We start from the raw sequence: 14465 nt of genomic DNA on the forward strand, positions 1-14465 counted from the left end.
CCCTCAGTATATTTGGTAGGGCATACTGCCAGATCATAACCTCAAGGCTGAGCCTTCTTACTTTTCTTATTCAGGCGGGTATGGACTGTACTTGGAACTCTGCTCTTTCACACATTTTAGAAAACTCTGGGATTTTGATTGAGATTGTATAGGTTAATTGACTGTATAGGTTAATATGGAGAGTAGTGATTCTTCCTAGCTTAAAATTGGGATAACTCCATTTATTTAGTGTGTGTGTGTATATATATATATATTTGAATAGAGGCCTTGAATATATTTTGTAATGTTAAATCCTAAGCAACTTTTTTGTTGTAAATGTGATTTTAAAAACTTAAATTTTGTTTCTTGTTGATGTTTACACATGCAGTTGATATTTGTATATTAAATTTATATTTAGCTACCTTGCTAACACTTATAATTATAATAATTTTTAAAATTCCTCTGAATTTTCTATGTAGATAATAATATCTATAAATACTATTGTGTTTCCCTCTTTCCAATGCTATATATTTTAATCATTTATTTTTTTCTTATTTTACTGAGCTGGCAAGAACCCACCAGGATAATATTTAATGATAATATTAATAAGTATTAATTGTAAGACATCTTGTTAGGTTCTTAATTTTTAAAGGGACTGTGTCTAATATTTCACATTTAAAAATGATGTTGTAGATTTTTGTCAGATACATTTATCCAGGATATGAACATTTCTAAAGCCGTTAATTATGGACATATTACACTTTAGAAAGCTAGTCTCAGTTTACATTCCTACCATCAGTGTACTAGCTATAGACACAATGCTGTACATTACATCCCTAGGACTTATTTATTTTTTAACTAGAAGTTTGTACCTTTTGACCACTTTCACCCATTTCATAATTTCTTGAAACAAGAGCATTGTGTTACATAACCACTATACTGTTATCAAAATAATCATTGACATAATATTATATAATCTGTAGACATTTAAATGTTATCAGTTACCCTTTATAGCAATTTTTTTTTCTTGTCCAGATTCCAATTTAGGATAATGCATTATATTTAGTTTTCATGACTCTTAATTTTCTTTTCTGGAATAGTTCCTCAGTTATTCTTTGTCTTTCATGACATAGACATTTTTAAAAAATACAGGCCAGTTATCTGTGTATATAAAAGCCTAATATGCGAAGTGTCTGACCGTTCGTCGACCACTTGACCAGTTGCTATGACGTGCACTGACCACCCACGGGCAGACGCTCTGACTGATAGGTTAGCTTGTTGCTGGAGTCTGGCTGATCAGGACTGGGTGAGATGGGCTGGACACAACCTGGAGCCAACCTCCTGCTGTCCCTCCCCGCCTCTAAAATGTTTCTTCTAATTAATTTCCTTTCGATGTGCATGAATTTGTGCACCGGGCCTCTAGTTTAATAGAATGTCCTTAGTTTGGGCTTGTCTGCTGCTGTCTCTGGTTAGATTTAGATTTTACCTTTTTAAGAAGGAATGCCACAGGAGTATGTTGTGATGCATCCTATCAGGAGGCATATGGTGTTGATTTGTCCTATTACTAACAATGTTAATTTTGATCACTTAAGATAGTATCTGGCAGGATTCTTTACTATGAAATTACTATTTTCCCCTTTGTAATTGATATGTATCTTATAGGGAGCTACTTTGAGACTAGATAATACTCTATTTTCCATCAAACTTTCAACCACTAGTTTTATCATGTATTAATGATACGTGCCTGAAATAATTATAGTCAGGGCGGTTTGTTAAATGGTGATTTTTCTTATTTCTTCATAAAATTTATTATTTGGAATTATACTCTAAGAAAGAGCTTTTTCTTCTCCCCCATTTATTTATGTCAGTAAGGATTGGTGCACTTTTTTATACTTCTATGGATTATAACCTACCACTATATTTATTTTGTTGCTCAAATATTCCTCATTTCACCAGTGGGAGTCTCTTCAGGCTGACTACTGTGTCCTTTAGACATGCCCCCATTATTCCTTAAGCATTTCCTTACTTTCTGTTGTAGCCTGGAAATCAGCCATTTCTCCCAGGAACCCTGGTTCCTTTTATTGATACATTAGCAGTATTCATGGCTACTGGAGTGTCATTGCTTCCGGGCTCCCTCAGTAGACAGAGCTAAGGAATATATATATATATATATATATATATATATATATATATATGTGTGTGTGTGTGTAAATATATATATATATATATATACATATATATATATATATATATATATATATATATACACACACACACACATGTCTATTTCTATATCTCTCTATATTAAGAATGAGTTTATATGGTTAATTCTAATTCCAAGCCTTCTCCCTTTTCTTTTCTTTCTTTTCTTTTTCTTTTTTGTTAATCCTCACCTGAGAATATATGGATATATTTTCCATTGCTTTTACAGAGAGTGGAAAGGAGGGATGGAAGGAGAGAGAGACAGAGGAGAGAAACATCAATGTGAGAGAGACACATCGATTGGTTGCCTCCTGCATGCACCTAGAATAGGGACAGGGATTGAACCTGCAACCTAGGTACATGCCCTTGACCGGGAATCAAACCCCTGACCCTTCGGTGTGTGGACTGATGCTCTAACCATTGAGCCATGCTATCCAGGGCCTTCCCCCTTTTAATATTTGTAACTTCTTTTTATGAGAATAAGGAACCAAACTCATATGATCCACAGTACATATACTTATTTGCTTAATCCTAGACTACATATAAAGAAGTTTCATATATCTGTGTAAAACAACTACCTAAGTAGAATATAATATGTATTTATATTTATTTTTTTGTCTAAGCTCAAGGAGAGTATGGTATTAAAATATTGTTTTCAAGAATTACCTAGGGTTAATTCTTTTTCCTCTGGCCCCGTTCGGTGTGTTTACATTACTCATTTCAAACACAGTTAACTACATTTGTTCATTTATGTTCCATTTTGGGTTCTTCCCTCCTATGATTATGTCTTTGTTTTTTTTTTTAGTATATGAAACATTAATATGGTTTTAAAAGAACTGTATAAAAATATAGGCTAGTTTATTTGATTACTGAAATATAAAACTTATGGCTTTTAATTGTTTGTTCTTTCAGGGAATTATTTAATACTTCACATTAGAAGAAATATGTGAAAGTTCCTGCCAACCTGTGAGAATTTCTTCCTTCGGCCATTTTTTTGTTCTGCTTACTAGACAACTTTCTCAGAAGTTCTTTTTTGATGCCATGTTTTGTGGCTCGCATCAAAAGAGGAGTTTGTCTTCATGAAGATTCCTAACATTGGTAATGTGATGAATAAATTTGAGATCCTTGGGGTTGTAGGTGAAGGTAAGTTTAGCATTTCTTGAGTTTTTTTAGCAATATACAATTATACCTACCACCAAAAAAAGTTAATAATTCAGGTTCTATTAATTTAATCTGCATCAATTTAGATATGGACCTACGAGCAAGATATAAAAAATAAAATTACTCTCAACTGTTGGGTCTTATTCTCAAATTGAAAGTTGAAAACATTTAAAAACCCCTTAAAGTTTAATAAATCAGGAATTTCTCGAGGCTGCCTTAATTTCATTCTTTTCTTTTTTTATTTAATTAATTGGGTTGACATTGGTCAACATGAACATACAGGTTTCAGGTATGGTTTCTATGTTATAAGATCCATTTCATTCTTTCATTAGGAACCATGGTTTCTTTAGTCAATAATTTTTTGGTTACATTTTATTTTTATATCAGCTAGGCTTATTGTCAATAACTTAAAATTTATTTGTATAAGTTAAATTTTACTTACTACATGGTAAATAAATGAATAAATAACTTCTATTTGTCTTTGGGAGTGACAAACCACATTTTATAAATTCGGAGGCACACAATTTGGTCATATTATAATGTCTTTGAAATCAGATGTATATTATAATCAGCATATTATGGTTTAATTGACAGCATTTTTCCTTTCCTAGTAGTACATAAAATTATGCTTATATTCAATGACATCATTGATTAGGTGAAATATGGTAATTCATTTTTCATAAGTCTTTTTGATTTTTTCATTTTAGTAATTTCTGCTCTTGACTTAAAGATAACTTTATGGAGATTTTGATAAATGATTCTGTTAATGAGATAAATGACTATCATTATAGTTTCTTAGCATTTATATCTTTAAAGTAAATGTTACAAAAATTTCATATTTCAGAATTTTCAAATAAATTTGAAATTTCAAAAGAAGTTTTAAAAATTTACCAATGTGAACAGCAAAGCTGTTTTAGATTTTAATACTAAGTGTCAAACCTCAGAGAGAAGGCAAGGTAGGGTGGGAAAGGGGGAGTAAGAGATCAATCAAAGGACTTGTATGCATATACAGTAAGCATAACCAATGGACACAGACAATATGGGGGGTGAGAGCCTGTGCTGGGGGGGGAGCTGGCGGGGAGAGGTCAGTGGGGGAAAAAGGAGACATGTAATATTTTCAACAATAAAGAATTTAAATAAAAATAAAATAAAAGCAATTAAAACACAGACTAATGTGTGTTTGCTTCAAGATCTGAAGTCAAAACCATATTAAGAGAATGGATCCTTCTTCCTTCACTAGTCAACACCTTTTCCTTTTCTTCATTAATATTAATTATGTAAATAAAATTTATTGTCCATATCTTACCTACTGTTTTATAATAGCTGCCTTTTTGTTTATTTGTTATTGGTTCCCCCCTCCCCCAAAGAAGTATTACAGTTAGACTTAAGCAATAAACTATTGACTGGAGAAGGTCATCTCATAGAGTATAATACATTTGGAATGTTCCAGAATCTGAGTCTAAGTTTTCTATATCCTAACCTTATGTTTCTTTGTATATTTATATGTGATCATCTTCTCAGGGATTGGCTCAGATTAACTAAAACTACCAGACTGTTATATAAATCAGAATATGTCAGTTTAAGTTGTAGCCAGAACCATTATTGCTATGTGTTGTTTTTTTTCTTTGTAAACTACCTCAGATGCTTTTTGGCTAAGAAATACAAATATATATTAAGGAAATTTAAAACTGTCAAGCAAACCCTAAAACTGTCAAGCAGAATCTACCTTCTGATTCTCCTAATTAGATATTCACAGTATAACTTTAACCTCAGTTTTCTGGGTAACTTGCTGTCAACTCTGTTCTGTCTCTAAGGGAGTAGTTTATTGGCTGGATAATAAGTAACCCAAAAGATGATGAATGTCATCAAAATAATCAAACAAAATGGGAGTGCATGGCTATAAATGGCCAGAGATTCTTGAACTGCTCGTGGCATGTGCCCTTGAATTGAGTATTTATGGCAAAAATGTATCAATTTTGATTAGTTATTAATTGGAATGCAGAGGCCTATACTGTTTTGCCAATCAGAAAAAATATTCCAGTATCCTAGAAGAGGACTTAATTGTCTCCTAGGATAGATAACATATTTGGTAAGCTCCATGCTAAGAAATCATTAGCTCTTAAATTTTAAGTTTTCTAGAATCTTTTGAATTAATTTTCATCTATTCCCAAGGTTCTTGTACCCACATCTTGTCTTTAGAATATTTTAAGTTTAAGTTAAAAAATATCTCCAGTAAAAATTTCTTTAAAAGAGAAACCTGTAAAAGTACATGTTGAGGAAATGAGTTGCTTATACTCTCAGTTTATGAAAATATCCTATCTGATAATAGGCAAATATGCAAATTGACCATACCTCCGACACACCCACAAACCACACCCACCATCCAATCAGAGCGAGTATGCAAATTACCCCAAACCAAGATGGCTACAGCCACAGAGAGCAAGGTTTCCTAGGTAACAGAGGAAGCCAAGCTTTCCGCCTGCCCTTACCAGGCCTAAGCCTCCACTCAAGCTACAAAGTTTCAATTATAGAAGGTAAACAAATTCAAACAAATGGCGGCAGAATGGAGCTTGAGAGAGCAGGCCAGGGTTGCCGCCGACATTAGGGGAAGCAAAGCTTTCCGCACACCCTGGCCAGGCTCACCTGCTTAAGGCAACAAAGTTTCAATTATAACCCCAACACAAATGGCTGCTGGCCTCCGAGGGAGCCCCAGGCTTGGCTCTGCTCCAGGCTACAAAGTTTCAATTGTAGAAGGAAAATAAATTCCAGATACCAGGGCCTCCTCTTGGGTTACCAGGGGGCGTGGCTGGCCTGCAAACCACCACAGGCCCCTCGCTCAGGCCGCCCCACACCCCAAGGGAAACCCCACCTGAACCGGGACACCCTTCAGGGCAAACCAGCTGGCCCCCACCCCTGTACCAGATCTCTATCCTATCTAATAAAAGAGTAATATGCAGATTGATCATCACTGCAACACACAATATAGCTGCCCCCATGTGGTCAAAGATCCTGCCCCCATGTGGACACAAGATGGCCACCACAGATGGCCAGCAAGAGAGGGCAGTTGGGAGGCACCCTGCCTGCAAGGGAGGGCAGTTGAGAAGGACCAGGCCTGCAAGGGAGGGCAGTTGAAAGGGACCAGGCCTGCAAGGGAGGGCAGTTGAGAGGGACCAGGCCTGCAAGGGAGGGCAGTTGGAGGTGATCAACCCTGCAGGAGAGGGCAGTTAGGAGTGACCAGGCCAGCAGAGGAGGGAAGTTGGGGGCAAACAGGCTGGCAGCGGAGTGGTTAGGGGGTGATCAGGCTGGCAGGCAGAAGCGGTTAGGGGCAATCAGGAAGGCAGGCAGGCAAGCAGTTGGGAGCCAGCAGTCCTGGATTGTGAGAGGGATGTCTGACTGCCCATTTAGGCCCGGTGGGATCGGGCCTAAACGGGCAGTCGGACATCCCTCAAGGAGTCCCAGATTGGAGAGGGTGCATGCTGGGCTGAGGGACAACCCCCCTCCGTGCACAAATTTCGTGCACCGGGCCTCTAGTATATAATAAAATCCATGCTTTGTAGGTGGCTCTTTGCATTATCACTGCAAAATATTATCATTTTAGGAATCATTATTATAACATATACTGATAATTGATCTATATATATAAAAGCCTAAGCAACTATTACGATGGAATGATCAGAATGACTGGTTGATCAGTCGCTATGATGCACACTGACCACCAGGGGGCAGACACTCAAGGCAGGAGCTGCCCCCTGGTAGTCAGTGCGCTCCCACAGAGGGAGCACTGCTCAGCCAGAAGCCAGGCTCACTGCTGGCGAGCGCAGTTGCGGTGGCAGGAGCCTCTCCTGACTCTGTGGTAGCACTACCAAGTAATGGCAGCAGGCGCAGCGGGCTGTGATGATCACGAGCAGTGCGGCGCCAGGCCCCGCTTCTGGCTCCTCCCTGGCCGCCTGCCGCTTGGTGCACTGCTACATCCCTTGGGGAATGTCTGTCTGCTGGTTTAGGCCCGATCCTCACAGGCCAGGCTGGGATTGGGCCTAAACCGGCAGTTGGACATCCCTCAAGGTGTCCCGGATTGTGAGAGGGACACCCTCTCCCAGTGCATGAATTTTGTGCACTGGGCCTCTCGTGTAAATATCATGGAATGTAAATTTCTATAAGAGCTGTAGTAGGTATACTGCTTCTAACTGTTTACTTCTTTTTATTATAGGAGCCTATGGAGTTGTACTTAAATGCAGACATAAGGCAAGTACAAGAAGAAAAAATGTGTTTAACTGTTTTGAAATTAATGTAGTGTTGTGTGCATGTGGGCATATAATTAAATCTGTCTGGCTATAATGATGATGCTTGTTGAGTAGAATTAATATGTGAACCCAGAGAAAGGAGATTACTTTGGACAAGCTTTATCATGATTTGGTAGTCATTAGTTCTTTACAATCATGTGCTATTTTTTCACCTGTCCAATGTATAGGTAAAAAGCTGCCTAATGAGAAGAGAAGAGGTGGTAGTGATTAATTTATGTTCAGGTACTTAAGAACAATGAAGAATTTCATTCAGTTAGTATTTTTCATGTAGACCCAATAACTTAGAATACTTTATGGGTCTGAATCCAGATTTTGAAGGGTATAGTGGATAGGTATTTGATGTAAAATAGAGCTTGGGATAATAGTGTATGGTTATTATTGTTTATAGTTGACTACTCTTGAATAGCCTTGAATGAATCAAATTATATAAATTATTTGACTATGATAATAATCACCATTTATTCAGGTAAGTTATTTCAAGTTTCCACAGCTGTTGTTCAGTGGTGAACATGTTTTACTCAGAGACTAACTTTTAGATGATAAGTGTTCAAATATTTCATTACATATGTAATGATTACCTGAAACTAATATAATGTTGTATGCCAATTATACCTCAATTAAAAAAAAAAGGGAAGTGTTAAAGCTGTAACAATTTTGACCTAAGCTCTTCTGTCTTTTATGTAAAAAAGGTTTATTAGTTGAATATTTTTTAATCTTTCCATATATGTGTCTACTTGTTTGTTAAATATGCTTGTTAACTGTAGTAAGAAGTGGTTCGCACTGCACACTGTTAATGCACACTGTCAGATGGGTCCAGAGTGAGAGTGGATGATAACAGGGATCTAAGCTCTTGGGAAACCAATTCTAAATGTGAACTCTGATTCCTAGTGGCTATGTGTAGAGCACTTTGGGTTACAAGGATAAGTAAACTGTAGTTTTCTTAACCTTGTATGGCTTAGGGTTTGTCTAAAGAGATACTTTAAAAAAATGAGATTGCATTTAAAAAACTCTTTTTACTGCCCTTTACTAAATGAGGGGACTCAGAAAACAGCTCTTGAAAGTATTGTTTTTTTTCCTTTCATGCATCTAAAAAGATATTGGATGGAAAATTTAAACATAAATTAGTGCCTAAGTCAGAGTAATAAAAACTCTTTTTAGAATTTGCAGCTATTTAGTCATTAGACTTGTTATAGTATATTCTTCTTTCAGCCAGAATCAGACCTTCAAATCTTTACCCCATTACCCCAAAATAGAGAATTTGAAGCTTTTGGTAAGATTTACCCTTCAGTAGCAAAGAAATGAATAACCACTAAATCTCATGTTATAGTTAAAAATGGATATAATAATTTCTATTGTACTGTTAACATAATCATACCCATGTATTTTGCATACCTTTTAAAATTTTAATAAAATGGTTATAAAGTGTATGATTACTTATGCATAGCTGTGTGTGATCACATGCATAAATTTGTTCTCTTTTTGAGAGGGTTGGATCTGGGTGTATATATAATTAATTAATTCCTAGCATCTATACTAATATAATCTATACTAATAAAAGGGTAATATGATAATTAGACCGGACATCTTCCGGACAAATCCATGGTGGCAGGGGCTGAGGTAGAGGTGGTTAGGGGTGATCAGGCTGGCAGGGGAGAGCAGTAAGGGGGCGATTAGACCAGCAGGGGGGAGCAGTTAGGGGGCGATCAGGCTGGCGGGGGGAGCAGTTAGGGGGCGATCAGGCTGGCGGGGGGAGCAGTTAGGAGACGATCAGGTCAGCAGGGGAGCAGTTAGGGGGCAATCAGGTTGGACAGGCAGAGGCGGTTAGGGGCAATCAGGCTGGCAGGGGAGCAGTTAGGGGCATCAGGCCAGCAGGCAGAGGTAGTTAGGGGCTATTAGGCAGGCAGGCAGGCAGGCGAGCGGTTAGGAGCCAGTGGTCCCAGATTGCAAGAGGGATGTCTGACAAACCGGCAGTCGGACATCCCCTGAGGGGTCCTGGATTGGAGAGGGTGCAGGCTGGGCTGAGTGACCCCCCACCCCCGTGCACGAATTTCGTGCACCGGGCCTCTAGTATTGTATATTTGAGCAAGTATGAAAGAAAGTTACTGTTTTAATCTGTGTATTGTTGCAAGAAATTTAGAGGTCATGTTTATAAAAAGATATAGCTTGTCTTTTGTGAATACAATAAATGTTGGTTTATTCCAGGCCAAAGACCATACTTAGTTTATTGAAATGAATGCTGCCCAATTAAAAAAGAATGTGGCCCAGCCCAGCTAGCATGGCTCAGTAGTTGAGCATAGACCTATGAACCAGGAGACCATGGTTTGATTCCTGGTCAGGGCACATGCCCAGGTTGCGAGCTTGATCCCCAGTGTGGGATGTGCAGGAGGCAGCCAATCAATGATTCTTTCTCATCATTGATATTTCTGTCTCTCTCTCTCCCTCTCTTATTTCCTCTCTGAAATATATATACATATATATATAGACATATATATATATATATATATTTAAAAAGAATGTGGCCCAGCCTGGCCAACATGGCTCAGTAATTGAGTATCAACCTATGAACCAGGAGGTCATCAGTTCAATTCCCAGTCAGGCCATATGCCTGGGTTGTGGGCTTGATCCCTAGTGTGAGGAGTGCAGGAGGCAGCCAATCAATGATTCTCTTTCATCATTGATGTTTCTATCTCTCTCTCCTTCTCCCTTCCTCTCTGAAATCAATAAAAAGATATTAAAAGAAGAATGTAACAATACTCTCTTTTTGACAGTTTATTTTTATATATACACATTGACATGTATATGAAAACTCTTAGCAATGACTGTTCAACTATTTATGGCACGTTATGACTACTGGCATTTGGAAGATGTTTTGGTTTGGACCTTTACCCTGCAAATATATGTTGCTGATTTTTTTTAATTTGCATATCTGCTTTAAAGTGCCTGTGAGAGGGGAGACATGTTTTACAGCACACTTTTTCTTTGCAGAAGTCCAAAGAGGTCGTCCTCATTACAAAGTAGGGAGAATGGAATGGTGTTGAAATAGGGAAATGAGATTAGAGGCAAGAGGGTTGTGCAGCCAAGTAGAGGTTGTAGGGTGATGCTGAGCCTAGGTCAGGGAAGTACTGGTTTAGGTAGTTCCTTTCTTGTGGCTGAGGTTGACTTATAAGAAGTTCCTGTTTGTTGTGAAGCAGTAGATGCCATATGCTCTTGAGATAGCAAGTTATACAAAGCCATGAACTATCCAGTATTAGGGTATAGCCTATAAGTATTCAATTAATAATAAAGTTGACTTAAATTGTAGAACCAAAAATGAAGGACACTGTAAAGAGCTGTTGCAGAGTAGCAGATCCCTGTGGAGGGATTAAAAATGATCCCAAGGACTTGTGGCAAACTGGAAAAGCATTGGTATCATGTATCTGACTGAAAAACTTATAAAGGGTGTATAAGTTTAGGGGGAGAAATAATGAGTTTGGCTTTCATAATCTATACCTGTGGTTGGCAAACTCATTAGTCAACAGAGCCAAATATCAACAGTACAACGATTGAAATATCTTTTGAGAGCCAAATTTTTTAAACTTAAACTTCTTCTGATGCCACTTCTTCAAAATAGACTCGCCCAGGCCGTGGTATTTTGTGGAAGAGCCACACTCAAGGGGCCAAAGAGCTGCATGTGGCTCATGAGCCGCAGTTTGCCGACCACGGATCTATACTAATAAAAGCCTAGGTAGCCCTCACGCCCTTGTGTCATTACAAGATGGCTGCCCCACATCGTCACAAGATGGCCACCCCCACGTCATCACAAAATGGCCACCACAAGATGGCTGGCAGGGGAGGGCAGTTGGGGGCAACTAGGCCAGCAGGGGAGGGAAGTTGGAGGTGACCAGGCCAGCAGGGGAGCAGTTGGATGTCAATCAGGCCTGCAGGGGAGTGGTTAGGTGGTAATCAAGCTGGCAGGCAGAAGCGGTTTGGGACAATCAGGCAGGCAGGCGAGTGGTTAGGAGCCAACAGTCCTGGATTGTGAGAGGGATGTCCGACTGCTGGTTTAGGCCCGATCCTAGATTGGAGAGTGTGCAAACTGGGCTGAGGGACACCCCCCCCCCATGCACAAATTTCGTGCACCGGGCCTCTGGTAAAGAATAAAATGGCACCAGAATACCAAACCTGATATTGCTAAATACCACATATTGAGCATTTACCATGTGCTAGGTACTCTAATAGATATTTTACATTTAATCCCACAACAGTCCTCTTATTTCCATTTTCCAAGAGAGGAAACTGAGTCAGAGAGAGGTTATGTAACAGAGCCAAGATTACACAGTTTATAAAGTGACTTTGATCTGACTCCGAAAATGGGCTAACTTGAGCATGAGCTGGAACTATGAAATGATATGAACCTTCCAAGAGGGAGTGCAAAACAGAGGGAAGGGCATGTTTCAAATGGTCAGACTGAAAGGAGAGGGAGGCTGACCTCCTGAAAATAAGGAAGGAAGGTTTTTTAAAATGGCATTCACCAACAGTGTAAAAATCCATTAAAAAAGATCTGTGATGATAAAGATTAACAGTGCCATTTATTAATGCCCTCTTTGAGTGAAATGGTACATTGAATGCCAAATTGAAAAAGGTTAAGGAGAGAAAACATGGGTAAAATCTGGATTGTGCCATTTTCCCCCTTTGAGATTTGAGAGACTGAGATTAAGAGTAGGAAGAAGAGTAGATTTGATAAAATATTCACTAATTAGGAATATCCTTACCTCCCTGTACTAAAAAGCATTTTTTGGCTGTTTGCTATTAATATTCACAGTTTGTCTTTTGCCATAATGCTTTGTTTTTAGTGAGCATTATACATTTTGGATTAGTGATTCCTTTTTTTCTTTTTCAGATTAATTTTGCTTTTCCGCCAAAAAGCTAAATGATGATTTGGTTACTTTTTTTTTAAGCAAACTATTTGTTGTTGTTATTAATCCTCAACTGAGGATATTTTTTCCATTGATTTTTAGAGAGAGTGGAAGGGAGGGGGAGAGAAAGAGAGAGAGAAACATCTATGTGAGAGAAACACATCAACTGGTTGTCTCCTGCATGTGTCCTACCGGGGCTGGGGGTCGAACCTGCAACCTAGGTATGTGCCCTTGATTGGAATTGAACCTGAGAAACTTCAGTTTGGGGGCTGACGCTCTAATCACTGAGACAAACTGGCCAGGGCTAAAGCAAACTATTTTAAGAAGATATTTGAGGAAAATTCAGTGAACCATCATAATTTTTTTTAACCATCATCAATTTAACAGATTATTTATAGTCTGCCATATCAAACCACACAGTTATTTTCTACTAAAACAAATTTTTACTTTTATTCTTTATTTCCTACAGTAAATAAGACTAATGTTTTTCTTTGGGTTTTAGTTTTTACATGTGAATTGAGTTTTTTTAAACAAAGCTTAGAGAGAGTCAACAATGAGAAACTGAATATATTGGATTGATTATATCATTTACTTTGTCATTACTTTCATCCTATTTAAATAAAAAGAAAGTGTGATTTTTGCTTTTCGTGTGTAAAATTTTTAACATTTGAAGAAAATGAAAGAGAGGCTTGGGGTTTTTCATAAAAATTGTCAGAAGCTGGAAAGAATCCAGTATTGATTATTTTGTCATAATCATTTTAAAGTAATTACTCTCTCCTAAATGGCATTAGTTTATTGCATGTTATAGAGATTAATGAGATGCCAATATAAAACTCGACTTCAGATCAGGAACAACGATAGTAGAAATCACTCATAGGGGAAAACATCTTCCATTACCTCTTACATAGGCACTCATATAGAACCATTTTTCTGTGTAGTTTCCTCTCTTGGCCTGGTTTTTGTTGCCGTTCCAGTTAATTGTAGAATAGTCTCTGGGACATTAAAAAAGTCTCAACAAATCGTCCTTTTTTGAATTACAATATTTTATAATTTCAATTCTGCAAGTCTGTTGATACAGGAAAAACCACCTATATTCCTGTTGTCTGGTTATCAATAAAAGAAATAATGGCTTGTTTGTCAATTTCCAGGTGAGTGATTTCTTTAGGGAACTAGAAGAATTTTGAGTTATTGCAGGTTTCCTGGTTGCCTTTATCCTCATCATCCTAATCTGGATTTGTTTTGTTGTAGTTTGTTTTTTAGTAAGTGGGATAAGGGAATGGTCATATTAGAACTAGCCAGTATTAGCTCTGTATGCATTGTCTACACAGAATACTTTACTTCATTCACCCTTCTTATAGTAAATCAGTTCTCAGTTCCTAAATGATCATATCCCCACCCACCACTCAGTCTAGAGCAGTGGTCGGCAAACTAATTAGTCAACAGAGCCAAATATCAACAGTACAGCGATTGAAATTTCTTTTGAGAGTCAAATTTTTTAAACTTAAACTATATAGGTAGTTACATTGTTATTAACTTAATTAGGGTACTCCTAAGCTGGCCTTTGCTAAAAACTCAAGGGGCCAAAGAGCCGCATGTGGCTCGCGAGCCGCAGTTTGCCGACCACTGGTCTAGAGGATGAGTTGGCTGGGGTACTAGATGGACTTTAAAGTCCCCTTTTCTGCTAATCATAAAAAATATAATTAATCCAAAGAAGAGAACATTTTTTTCTACACTTTCTTAAGATGAGTCATTTCATTAGTTTCTGATAATGTGTGTACTTAAGAGTTTTATATTAGCTTTTTTTAAAAAAAATTATCTTTATTGTTGAAAGTATTACAGATGTCCCCTCTCTTTTCCCCCCATTGACTCCCTCCACCTCACCCTCCCAGGACTTCACCACACTGGCTTTTCAATATGACTTTTTTTC

The 14465-nt window shown here is 37.9% G+C and overlaps 1 protein-coding gene across 1 annotated transcript in view; it reads left to right on the forward strand.

Annotated features, from left to right (window-relative positions):
- The window catches only part of CDKL5 (cyclin dependent kinase like 5), a 161986-nt gene that overhangs the window by 59984 nt on the left and 87537 nt on the right, over positions 1-14465 (forward strand). Inside the window, exons 2-3 of the mRNA XM_008154551.3 lie at positions 3094-3324; positions 7550-7584. Coding sequence (XP_008152773.1) covers positions 3261-3324; positions 7550-7584 — 99 coding nt within the window. The 5' untranslated portion in view covers positions 3094-3260. The remainder of the gene's footprint in view (positions 1-3093; positions 3325-7549; positions 7585-14465) is intronic.

This window comes from Eptesicus fuscus, chromosome 1 (assembly GCF_027574615.1).
Source record: "Eptesicus fuscus isolate TK198812 chromosome 1, DD_ASM_mEF_20220401, whole genome shotgun sequence".
In the NCBI taxonomy this organism is placed as follows: Eukaryota; Metazoa; Chordata; class Mammalia; order Chiroptera; family Vespertilionidae; genus Eptesicus; species Eptesicus fuscus.